The sequence below is a fragment of the Schistocerca gregaria genome, chromosome 7 (assembly GCF_023897955.1).
Source record: "Schistocerca gregaria isolate iqSchGreg1 chromosome 7, iqSchGreg1.2, whole genome shotgun sequence".
NCBI classification, from domain to species: domain Eukaryota; kingdom Metazoa; phylum Arthropoda; class Insecta; order Orthoptera; family Acrididae; genus Schistocerca; species Schistocerca gregaria.
This window is the reverse complement of record NC_064926.1, coordinates 118,466,579-118,479,446: the sequence shown is the minus strand read 5'-3', so window position 1 is coordinate 118,479,446 and position 12,868 is coordinate 118,466,579. Positions and strand designations below refer to the sequence as shown.

General features: G+C 40.0%; 1 protein-coding gene across 3 annotated transcripts in view; it reads left to right on the top strand.

Annotated features, from left to right (window-relative positions):
• LOC126282138 (E3 ubiquitin-protein ligase SHPRH) overlaps positions 1-12,868 on the top strand; it is a 260,470-nt gene that overhangs the window by 199,031 nt on the left and 48,571 nt on the right. For all 3 annotated transcript variants that reach the window (XM_049981638.1, XM_049981639.1, XM_049981640.1), the window contains one exon: positions 1,341-1,453. In XM_049981638.1, coding sequence (XP_049837595.1) covers positions 1,341-1,453 — 113 coding nt within the window. The remainder of the gene's footprint in view (positions 1-1,340; positions 1,454-12,868) is intronic.

Here is a 12,868-nt window from a genome sequence, read left to right as displayed (position 1 = left end):
CACAAGATATATGGTGTACCAGCAGGTGCCAACTGGTCGTGAAGACATGGTTAACTGCATTGGAAAGGCCTGTGCTGACATTCCTGCATATGTGCTTCTGTCATTTGTATGATAATTTGAAAAGTGAATCACTAAGTGTACTTAAGTTGGTGGTACTACATTTGAATACTTGTTCTAATTAGAAGAGTAGAGTATCATTTGCCGTGAGCCATAGTCACAGTGGCGCGTCGAGTAGTTCCCTCTTTGGTATGTTGGAGGAGTACAACTTCGCAATGGGGGTGTCCAATTAGAAATAATGAAACACTGTCCTAACCTACCCTCACAGCATGGAGGTGCAGTCCCACGTGCTATTGGATATTTAAGGGCCGTGGAATAAGCTTGTCATGAATTACGATCTATTCCTCTGATTATAGTGCCATCTGTAGTGAAACGAAGAAAATGCTTCAGACAAGACACAGGCAGATTTTGCTGTAGAATCATAATTTGCAATAAAAACAGGGGTTCCCAATGAAGATTTCAAGTTGCACCTGCCCTTCTCCCCGCCACTCACGCATGAGATGAGGAGGGGGAGGGGGGGTCAAATGTGTTGTCATTGGATGTACTCCTTGGAGACAAACAAATTGGAATGATATGGAAATTAAGAACAATAATGTAGCTTTAGTAGGAGAGCAATAATAGTGAGGTGGCTTCAGCTTGCTATTTATTATTTAAGTTGTAACCTAGCCTGTTTGGTCTTTGAACTTACTGTCTTTTTAACCGATATTAACCAAACTTGTCTTTATTTTTTTTTATTTATTTATTTATGTGATGACCCTAATGACCCAGTAGTTTAACTGCACAGAACTCACAAGCGATCAGCAAATCTTTATTTCTTGCTTTGTCCTTCGTATTTTGTGCAATCATTTGAGAACTGTACACATATGTGAAGAACTCCTGAAAAACACTGTCAATAATTTTCTGTATGCCCCTGCATACTTGTGTTCATAGTAGTTGTACTGTAAGCTTATAACTTCTGTGTGCCAGAGAAGTAGGCGGAGCTATAATAAACCACTACCACCTGCTCCCACCTACAGTTCTTTTTAAAATTGTTTTATTCATAACACCAGTGGTGAAGCACCATGATGGTGGATTCAGTTAATTAAAGATGCTGCAGCTTTTAGGACACTGAGTATGTAACAAAGTTTAAACATATGAAGAAGAGCAAAATCTTGAAAGTCATCTTGAGAAAGTACATCTAAACTTGTTGATGTTTGTTGTACTCCTTCAGTTAATGTGATAAGAAAAATGGAGCAGATTGCAAATGCTTTTGTATTCAACTATTATTTTTTTCTTTTTTTTAGCCATACTGACACACATTCGAGCAGACAGATTTAATGTTCCAGAGAAGAAGTCATTGTTCAAAGAAGCAAACAAGCATCTAAAACTGTTAGATGCTATGAAGAAAGAATTCAGAGTAAGCTCTATCGTCTGTAGTTGTCAAAACATTTTTAGTTGTTTCAGTTTTGTGTTGGGGAGAGGTGTAGGTAGATTTTACCCTGATCATATAAAATATTGCTTTAGGGAAGCGAGGATTGACAGCTTTTGAACATTTTTTTTAAAAAAATGTGATGTGGCACAATAGCTATACATCATGCCATAAAAACCATCAATTTCAGTCAAACAAATGACCATGCTCAGGCATTTACAATAAATAAAGGAGAAGAGATAGAGAGAGAGAGAGAGAGAGAGAGAGAGACACAATTAGTCATGCAGTCAGTCTTCATTATTTGCATCTATATAAACATTATACATTAATGGCATCAAAACTACATAAAATCCAGGAAAGTACCTGATCTATACACGAAGCAATATGTTAACAAGGTGAAATGCAGAGTCAGACTGGAGTATTGTATCTCCAGCTGAATATACCAGTTTAGTCAGCCTGTTAACATCCATATTAATAAACAGCTAACACAGTTTGTGTTGTAGTCAGCCTGTTAACATCCATATTAATAAGCAGCTAACGCAGTTCGTGGTGTATGATCCCAGTTGCACATTGTGTGATTAAAAGCTTCCAGGGGCAACAAAAATTTGATTTTCAATATTTCTTATAATTATTTACTAAATTTAAAATGCCAACATAATCTACTCATTAAGACATATAATGGTTCATTGTGTGGGTTCCTGTAGTCATGTCCTGGTTCATGAACCACGGGCAACGTATGAGTGGGCAAGTAAGTGGTCCTGACAGTCGGGATACCAGTTGCTTTGGAATAAGGCTGGGCATCTCGGACATATTCTGAGTCGTGGTCACCTTTGTGCTCAGACGGCAAAGACTACTAAATGCACCGGTTAGTCCCTCAACCGTTAGGGGTAAACCTCAATGGGACTCGGGGCAAGTAAGGCTAGCAACCTGCTTCCCCGATACTTTAAATATGATGCTGGCAACAATCAGAGCAAAATGCCTCAGACCTTTGGAGGTGATGGAGTCCCACCTCTAACTGATAAACCAGGGACTCCTAAGATACGACTTAGCAAACAAATGGTAATGAGATGAGGAGCTATTAATATCAATGGGGGCTACTCTGAGAAGAAGGTAGAGCTGGCAGAGGCTGCAAGTAAGATAGGGACGTTTTAGCTGTTAGTGACATTCAGGTAAGGGGTGAGAAAGAAGAGGAAGTGGGAGAATACAAGGTCTACCTGTCAGGAGTCAAAGCAGGAATAGCACAATGGGGTGTAGGGCTTTACATCAGGAAAGAAATGGAACCCAGCGTAGTTGCAATAAGGTATGTAAACAAATGACTGATGTGGATAGATTTGACAGTGTCTATCAAGAAAATTAGGATTGTATCAGTATATTCACATTGTGAAGAGACAAATCAAGATAAGATGGATAGAAGACGCACTCAGTGATGTAGTTGTTGGAGTAAAGGACAAGGACAGTGTTCTGCTCATGTGTGATTTTAATGTCAGGATTGGAAATCGAACAGAAGGGCATGAAAAGGTTATGGGTAAATTTGGAGAGGATATGGAGGCCAACAGGAACAGGAAACAACTCTTGGATTTCTGTGCCAGTATGGGCTTAGTAATCACAAACTCCTTTTTTAAACATAAGAACATTCACTGGGTATACTTGAAAAGGCAGGGGAACCAGATCTGTCATTGAATATATAATAACAGATCAGGCATTCAGGAATGCTGTGAGGGACACACGTGTATTCAGGGGATTCTTTGATGACACTGATCATTATTTAATCTGCAGTGAAATTGAGATTGTGAGGCCGAAAGTGCAGGAGGTCAGGTCCATATGTAGGAGGATAAGAGTGGAGAAACTTCAGGATAAGGAAATCAGGCTCAAGTACATAACAGCAATCTCAGAAAGGTACCAGTTAGTTGAATGTAGCCAATTATAGTCATTGGAAAAGGAATGGACAAGGTACAGGGATACAGTATTAGAAGTGGCTAAAGAATGACTTGGAACAGTAGTGTGTAAAATTAGGATGAAGCAAACAGCTTGGTGGAATGAAACAGTCAAGGCAGCCTGTAAAAGGAAAAAGAAGGCGTATCAAAAATGGCTACGTACTAGAACTCAGGTAGACAGAGAAAGTTATGTTGAAGAAAGAAACAAAGCCAAACAGATAATTGCAGCATCCAAGAAGAAATCTTGGGAAGACTTTGGAAACAGGTTGAAGACTATGGGTCAAGCTGCTGTAAAACCATTCTGGAGTGTTATTAGCAGTCTTCGAAAGGGAGGTAAGAAGGAAATGACAAGTATTTTGGACAGGTCAGGAAAACTGCTGGTGAATCCTGTGGATGCCTTGGGCAGATGGAGGGAATATTTTGAAGAGTTGCTCAATGTAGGTGAAAATACAATCAGCAATGTTTCAGATTTCGAGATAGAATGGGATAGGAATGATGATGGAAACAGGAGCACATTTGAGGAAGTGGAGAAAATGGTCAATAGACTGCAGTGCAATAAAGCAGCTGGGGTGGATGAAATTAAGTCGGAACTCATCAAATACAGTGGAACATCAGGTCTTAAATGGCTACACAGGATAATTGAAATGGCCTGGGAGTCGGGACAGGTTCCATCAGACTGGACAAAAGCAGTAATCACACCAATCTTTAAACATGGAAACAGAAAAGGTTGTAACAACTACAGAGGTATCTCTCTAATCAGCTTTGTGGGTAAAATCTTCTCAGGTATTGTTGAAAGGAAAGTGCGAGTATTAGTTGAGGACCAATTGGATGAAAATCAGTGTGGGTTTAGGCCTCTTAGAGGTTGTCAGGACCAGATCTTTAGCTTACGGCAAATAATGGAAAAGTGTTATGAGTGGAACAGGGAATTGTATCTATGCTTTATAGATCTAGAAAAGGCATATGACCGGGTTCCTAGGAGGAAGTTATTGTCTGTTCTACGAGATTATGGAATAGGAGGCAAACTTTTGCAAGCAATTAAAGGTCTTTACATGGATAGTCAGGCAGCAGTTAGAGTTGATGGTAAATTGAGTTCATGGTTCAGAGTAGTTTCAGGGGTAAGACAAGGCTGCAACCTGTCTCCACTGTTGTTCATATTATTTATGGATCATATGTTGAAAACAATAGACTGGCTGGGTGAGATCAAGATATGTGAATACAAAATAAGCAGTCTTGCATATGCGGATGACTTAGTTGTGATGGCAGATTCGATTGAAAGTTTGCAAAGTAATATTTCAGAGCTAGATCAGAAATGTAAGGACTATGGTATGAAGACTAGCATCTCCAAAATGAAAGTAATGTCAGTGGAAAAGAAATATAAACGGATTGAGTGCCAAATAGGAGGAACAAAGTTAAAACAGGTGGACAGATTCAAGTTCTTAGGATGCATATTCTCACAGGATGGCAACATAGTGAAAGAACTGGAAGCGAGGTGTAGCATAGCTAATGCAGTGAGCGCTCAGCTACGATCTACTCTCTTCTGCAAGAAGGAAGTCAGTACCAAGACTAAGTTATCTGTGCACCGTTCAATCTTTCAACCAACTTTGTTGTATGGGCGCGAAAGCTGGGTGGATTCAGGTTACCTTATCAACAAGGTTGAGGTTACGGATATGAAAGTAGCTAGGATGATTGCAGGTACTAGTAGATGGGAACAATGGCAGGAGGGTGTCCACAATGAGGAAATCAAAGAAAAACTGGGAATGAACTCTATAGATGTAGCAGTCAGGGCAAACAGACTTAGATGGTGGGTTCATGTTACACGCATGGGAGAAGCAAGGTTACCCAAGAGACTCATGGATTCAGCAGCTGAGGGTAGGAGGAGTCGGGGCAGGCCAAGGAGAAGGTACCTGGATTCGGTTAAGAATGATTTTGAAGTAATAGGTTTAACATCAGAAGAGGCACCAATGTTAGCACTGAATAGGGGATCATGGAGGAATTTTATAAGGGGGCTATGCTTCAGACTGAACACTGAAAGGCATAATCAGTCTTAAATGATGATGATGATGATAAGACATATAATCTTCCAATAAATGCTTAACGTAGTTAGACAAGTATTACAGTTAGAAACTATGTGTATATCATGAGGCTACATAATACATGGCGTCCAAATATCCATGTTACATTTCTCCAGTGTTTGAGAATGAAAGCATTTAGTGCCTTAAAAAAACTTAACACATGATTTAAAACCTTTATGAAACGTTTTCTTGCTCACATCCTTCACAGAATGAAGAGACGAAAAAAGTTTATCATTTACTACACTTTCGCTGTTTGTCCAATAAAAGTGCTGTATCAGGTGTGGCATTGTAATTTGTTTCTTTACTATTTACTCTATTTGCTACACATTTTGCTGGTAGTATCAATGTATTTCAATGAATGTATCTGCAAAATTGTATAATTGTACAACTCACAATTTGTCATAAACATTGAGGCTCATGAAAAATTCTTTTCCTTTAAACAGAATGCAAATTACAGTGCTTGATAAAGTGACCACTTAATGACTTCCAACAGATTTTAAGGATAATATCAAAGCTTGTCTTTACTTTTTCTCATTTACATGCTTAACGTCAAAGATTTAACACATTAAACCATTGGTAAAGTAATCAGAACTTTGAAGCTCTTTTATACATAGGAGTATGATCCTTTCGAGAATTGTAGTTTCACTGGTGCAGCCTCCTGTATGAGTTAGATACTTTACTGCATTCTGTAGTTTTGAAGCACTTACAATTTATCCAGGTACAAATATTCCAAACTACATATGTGTCGTGTATTAACTCCCCCCCCCCCCCCCCCCCCCCCATCTTCTTCTTCCTCCTTCCTTCTTTCTTTCTTTCTTTTAAATGCCTGAGGATGGTATATTGTTTGACTAAGATTGGTGATTTTTATGGAGTTACATACAGCTGTTGTGGCAGATCATGTTTATTTTAATTTTTTCAGCATCACATAAAATAGTCTCTCTTGGTATGTGAACCATTATTGGCAGTTTTTCCCTCCTCAGAGATTAGAGCCAACTAAGTATCCTCAGTGGTAAGACATGTCAAGATCCTTGTACAAATGTAAATATGTGATGTTGATACAACAGGGAAAGTCCTGCAGAATGTAAATAATTTAGGAGTAAAGGTAACCACTCATTAAACAGTAGAGGGATAGAGTTATTGGTAGGCATATAAACGAGACTGAATCCAGCACACAACCAGCACATGGTGTTGCCATTTCTGGTGAGTGTCACGATTTGAGATTAGCTGGGCTTGCTGAAGAAACCAATGGCACTTGTATCAGATTATATTATAAAAGGCGATGTCTTGGTCACTTGCTACTTTCTTGAAACTGATAACTGGCTTTTGCTTTTCAGCTGTTGCCATATCTAAAAATTACAGCAGCAACATCAGGCTTGTAGTCAGTAATTATAAGATCTGATGGTGACTGAAAAGCTACTGATTATCAGAAGTAGCATGTGACTGAAACATTGACTTTTATAATACATTGTTGCCTTTACTCCTAAGTGATTTTAATATTGAATATACGTAATCAGTTCTCTCTTCTGTGCCATATATTCTGAATTTATAAGTACCTCTTTTCTGAGTTCACAGGTTATTACACATGTCAGTATTGTGTACAACAGTAGATTGCTATTATTATTATTATTATTATTATTATTATTATTATTATGTTTCCTTGGTGTTCAAACTGCTGACTTTTGCAAATGTTATAAGTAATACTACTGCAGTAATTTTACTTTTAAATAGGCGCTACACTAACCATGAATATATCTTACACGTATTACACTACACTGCATCGTATTTAAACTGTGTATAACGCAAGCACTGTTGTACTCGTATAACATGTAAGAATGTTAGGCTTCCACTTAAGTCTTTCAATCAATACATTCATTTTTCTATAAAATTTTAATTTAGCGTCCCCTTTAATATTGTCAGTGACTTTTTCAGCTTGTTGAAATAAGTGTATCTACTATTTTCAATTTTTTCCTTTGTCAAATGCAGTTAAATTTTACCATATTTGTTTAATCGTGTACATTGGTGCATTCATTTGCTCCATTTTGTTAATACATAAAAATAAATTAATTTAAGTATTTATAAATAATATGTTGTTAAACTGCGTCCTGGAAAAACTCCTTGTGGCAAGATTTTCTGTGATATACTCATGTATAAGTCTTGTTGCCTTATTTATAATTGAAATATTCTGTTTAAGTGTACATACGTAGCACAGACTCATAATTAAACATGGAAAGTCCACTGTGATGCAACAGTAATATGGGAAGGACAGATTGCTACTTAGCAAAGAGACGGGGCATTGAGAGACAGACAGCCAGAATCAAAAAGAATACTAGAAAGGTTACAGGCTTTAGACAAAGTCCTTCTACAGAAGCAGAACACTCACACAAGAACAACCCGGATGCACATAGCCACTGTTATCTACACTCCTGGAAATTGAAATAAGAACACCGTGAATTCATTGTCCCAGGAAGGGGAAACATTATTGACACATTCCTGGGGTCAGATACATCACATGATCACACTGACAGAACCACAGGCACATAGACACAGGCAACAGAGCATGCACAATGTCGGCACTAGTACAGTGTATATCCACCTTTCGCAGAATACAGGCTGCTATTCTCCCATGGAGACGATCGTAGAGATGCTGGATGTAGTCCTGTGGAACGGCTTTCCATGCCATTTCCACCTGGCGCCTCAGTTGGACCAGCGTTCGTGCTGGACGTGCAGACCGCGTGAGACGACACTTCATCCAGTCCCAAACATGCTCAATGGGGGACAGATCCGGAGATCTTGCTGGCCAGGGTAGTTGACTTACACCTTCTAGAGCACGTTGGGTGGCACGGGATACATGCGGACGTGCATTGTCCTGTTGGAAGAGCAAGTTCCCTTGCCAGTCTAGGAATGGTAGAACGATGGGTTCGATGACGGTTTGGATGTACCGTGCACTATTCAGTGTCCCCTCGACGATCACCAGAGGTGTACGGCCAGTGTAGGAGATCGCTCCCCACACCATGATGCCGGGTGTTGGCCCTGTGTGCCTCGGTCGTATGCAGTCCTGATTGTGGCGCTCACCTGCACGGCGCCAAACACGCATACGACCATCATTGGCACCAAGGCAGAAGCGACTCTCATCGCTGAAGACGACACGTCTCCATTCGTCCCTCCATTCACACCTGTCGCGACACCACTGGAGGCGGGCTGCACGATGTTGGGGCATGAGCGGAAGACGGCCTAACGGTGTGCGGGACCGTAGCCCAGCTTCATGGAGACGGTTGCGAATGGTCCTCGCCGATACCCCAGGAACAACAGTGTCCCTAATTTGCTGGGAAGTGGCGGTGCAGTCCCCTACGGCACTGCGTAGGATCCTACGGTCTTGGCGTGCATCCGTGCGTCGCTGCGGTCCGGTCCCAGGTCGACGGGCACGTGCACCTTCCGCCGACCACTGGCGACAACATCGATGTACTGTGGAGACCTCACGCCTCACGTGTTGAGCAATTCGGCGGTACGTCCACCCGGACTCCCGCATGCCCACTATACGCCCTCGCTCAAAGTCCGTCAACTGCACATACGGTTCACGTCCACGCTGTCGCGGCATGCTACCAGTGTTAAAGACTGCGATGGAGCTCCGTATGCCACGGCAAACTGGCGGCGGTGCACAAATGCTGCGCAGCTAGCGCCATTCGACGGCCAACACCGCGGTTCCTGGTGTGTCCGCTGTGCCGTGCGTGTGATCATTGCTTGTACAGCCCTCTCGCAGTGTCCGGAGCAAGTATGGTGGGTTTGACACACCGGTGTCAATGTGTTCTTTTTTCCATTTCCAGGAGTGTATTTGATTCTCAACAGTCTTCACTGTTTCATGTATCAAGGTTACCCATTCATCTTCTGTTGTTTCCCTTTCCCTGTTTCAGCCAATCGTTGCCTAATGTTCCATTTGAAACTCTTTAACAGCTTCTCATTCTTTCCGCTTCTCAAAGTTCCATTTCCTAAATTTCCTAACATTTTGAAGTTTCTTCACTTCTGATATGCAGTTCATAAACTATATATTATGCTCAGAATCCACATTGCCCCTGAAAATGTCTTGATTTAAAATCTTGTTTTGTAACCTCTGTCGCATCATTAAATAATCTCGAAATCTCTGTATTACCATCAGCTAATATATTTAAGCCTTCCAGAGTCTCCAGGTTGCTTCTCCTTTTTGACATGATTATTAAACCAAGTGTTGGTGATAATAAAATAGCACTCTGCACAAAATTCCATCTGGAAGTTTTCTCTTTAATTCCTTTCTCCCAGTCCATATTCTCTTACTATTTTTCCTTCTCTTCATTTTCCTACTACAAAATCCCTGTCACCCATTGCAATCAGTATTTGTCCTCCGTAGCTGTCTGAATAATTTATTTTATCTTATCATACATTCTTACAAGCTATTCATCCAAGTAGCTAATTAGCATCTAAGCATTTGCTTCTGTGATGGATGTTGGCTTCATGTCTATCTTGATTACAATAATGTGTTCACTCTGCTGTTCATAGTAGCTTACCTATATTCTTAATTTCTTGAGTCATTAGTAACCCTTTTCCTGCAATATCCCTATTTGGTTTTGTATTTAAAGCCCTGTAATCACCTGACCAGAAGTACTGTTCTTCTTGCCATTGCACTTCTTTAATTGCCAATGTATGAAGCTTCAACCTATCCATTTCCCTTTTGAAATTTTCTAACCTACCTACTTGGTTAAAGGATCTAACATTCCACACTATGACCCTTAGAGTGCTAGTTTTGTTTCTTCTGATGATACCAGTATACTTCATGCAAAAACTATGTATCTGTTGTGGTTACACTTAGCTCCTTTTTAAAAACATTCTGTGGTTCATAATCAGTTTGAGTCTCATGAAGGAGGCACTATGCTGAGACAGGATAACACTATCAAATATCTTAGTGAAGCATGGAATTAATGATACTTCTGTGCCTTATATCCTTTTTTCCTTACATCTTTTTTTTTTATACGAGTGAAAAATGCTCCTATCAGACCACAAAAAAGTGAATATGCTATGCTTTAAAAGACTCTGACTAAGAAGTAGTGTGACAGCTGCCTCATTCTACCTTCCTCAGCACCTTTAAAATTTTTGCCATTTTCGCATGCGAACATACTCTTGCTCTCTATAACATGTAGCTCACTTCTCGCTCCCACAATCTCGGCTGTGACTCGCCCACATGCACTAGTCCATTGTTGTAAGTTCCCATGATACTTATGTACCTTACATCCTTTTATCCTTGCATCATTTATTTTATACAAATAAAGAAATGCTTCTATCGGAGCACAAAAAAGTGTGTGTGCTATGCTCTATGCTTTGAAAGACTCTGACTGGTAAGTACTGACTGATAAGTAGTGTAACAGCTGCCACACACACACACACACACACACACACACACACACACACACACACACACACACACACCTACTACTGTCTCATTCATTCCTTCCCACTGCTGCTGGCTGTTCTCTCTCTCTCTCTCTCTCTCTCTCTCTCTCTCTCTCTCTCTCTCTCCTCTCCCTCTCCCCCCTCTCTCCCTCCCCCTCATTGTCATTGTCTTAGACTCTGGCTTTCACACATTTCCACTTTCTCTTTATTCTTCTCTTACTGGCACTGTCTCCCTGATTCTTCCATGAAACTGCTCTGTCACTGTCAACTACGTTCCACTTCTCACAGTGTCCCTCTCTTTCTCTCTCACTTCCATTGTCTCCTTCGCTACCACCACCACTGCTACTGTCTTCCAATATTTATTGTTTTCCAGTCTCTTTCTCACTACCACTGTCTCCTCCTCCCTCAGCATAAAGAAGCACTAATTTTGTGGAACATTTTTATAGCTGCTGAAAAAATAGAATGAGGCAGCTGCTATCACACTTTTCAATCAGTCTTAAACAAACGGGAACATACACTCGCCTTTTTTTGTGCTTCGATAGGAGCCTTTTTCTGCTAGTTCCCTTCTTTTCCCTGCTTCAGGAGGGGATTGTAACTCAAATGAAAAGCTTACTTGTGTGAAAGTGAAATAATGCAAAACTAAGTATACACCTCAGATCGGATTTTACGTGCAAAAGAATTTTACATGTACATAAGTACTAGAACATGGGGATCCCATAAGTCTTCTGATGACAACAGAGACACTTAACATCGTAGTTCTCGATGCTACATCACTTCATACCGTATTTACTCGAATCGAAGTTGCACTTTTTTTCCGATTTTTGTAATCCAAAAAACTGCCTGGGGCTTAGAATCGAGTGCAAAGTAAGCGGAAGTTCTGAAATATGTTGGTAGGTGCTGCCACTACTAGCTTCTGCCGTCAAATACACAGGCATGCTTTGCAGGTACAAAGATAAATTCTGGCACCAATTTCTCTGCGTAAGTAAATAAATTTTAAAAAAGGTGGAAGACGAGCTTTTTTCTCCGTCTCGAATTTCGACCACTGCATTTTCATACGTTATCCAACGAAGTAAATACAAATTCCGTATTGTTCATCTTTGAATGTAGCAGCTTTTCAATGTACTACGAAAATCCGACTGGCAAGACTGTTTGCAATGTTTGTCAATATATGTTCTGAATTTTTTTCTACCTGTGAGAAGAGATGGTTGCTAATGGGAACTTTTATAAATTTTGAATCACATGCAGTATTCTCTTCACCATAAGAATAATACCAATATAAACATTTTGCCATGTATTCTTTCATGTTTGCTGCTATCTCATTTAAATCCTGTCTGCCTAATAAACTACGAAACTAGAGTGAGACAACAGCAAATGCGGAAGAATACACATATCATGTCATGTTTATATTCGTATTATTCTTATGCCTAATAGTGATACAATCAGAAATGAAGCACGGCAATTGAGTAGATTTTTAAATCTAAGATGACTCTAATTTCTGTGCAGAAAGTAATGTACTAAAGAGGCGTCTGCAAAGATTTTCAAACAGAGAAAAATTTTCACTAAATTCTCGTTCAGAACATCTATCATACGCAGTTTATTATTTGGTTCTTGTTGATCATTATCAAAGAAAGCAGCAGTGTAAATAACAACAAATAGCAGTCTCTTGCCATCGTTTTACTAATGAGACGATTCCTCTCTCTCTTTCTCTCTCTTTTTTTTTTTTAAATTATAAGCAGCAGCAGCGTACACCAAAGTAAGCCATGCCGCGAGTGGCGACAGGTCATGAATACACACTACCAGAATGCGACAAACAATGCATGACACAGTACAGTAATACATTTTCAGATTAGAGTGACGTAAACACCTATAACAAAGAGAATGTCACTTATTATATCAAAGAAAAATAAGCAATCAATTCAAACCAGACGAAGCATGTGAAAAACAAAGGGTACCCGTATAAATACGGACGGAACGCCTGATGA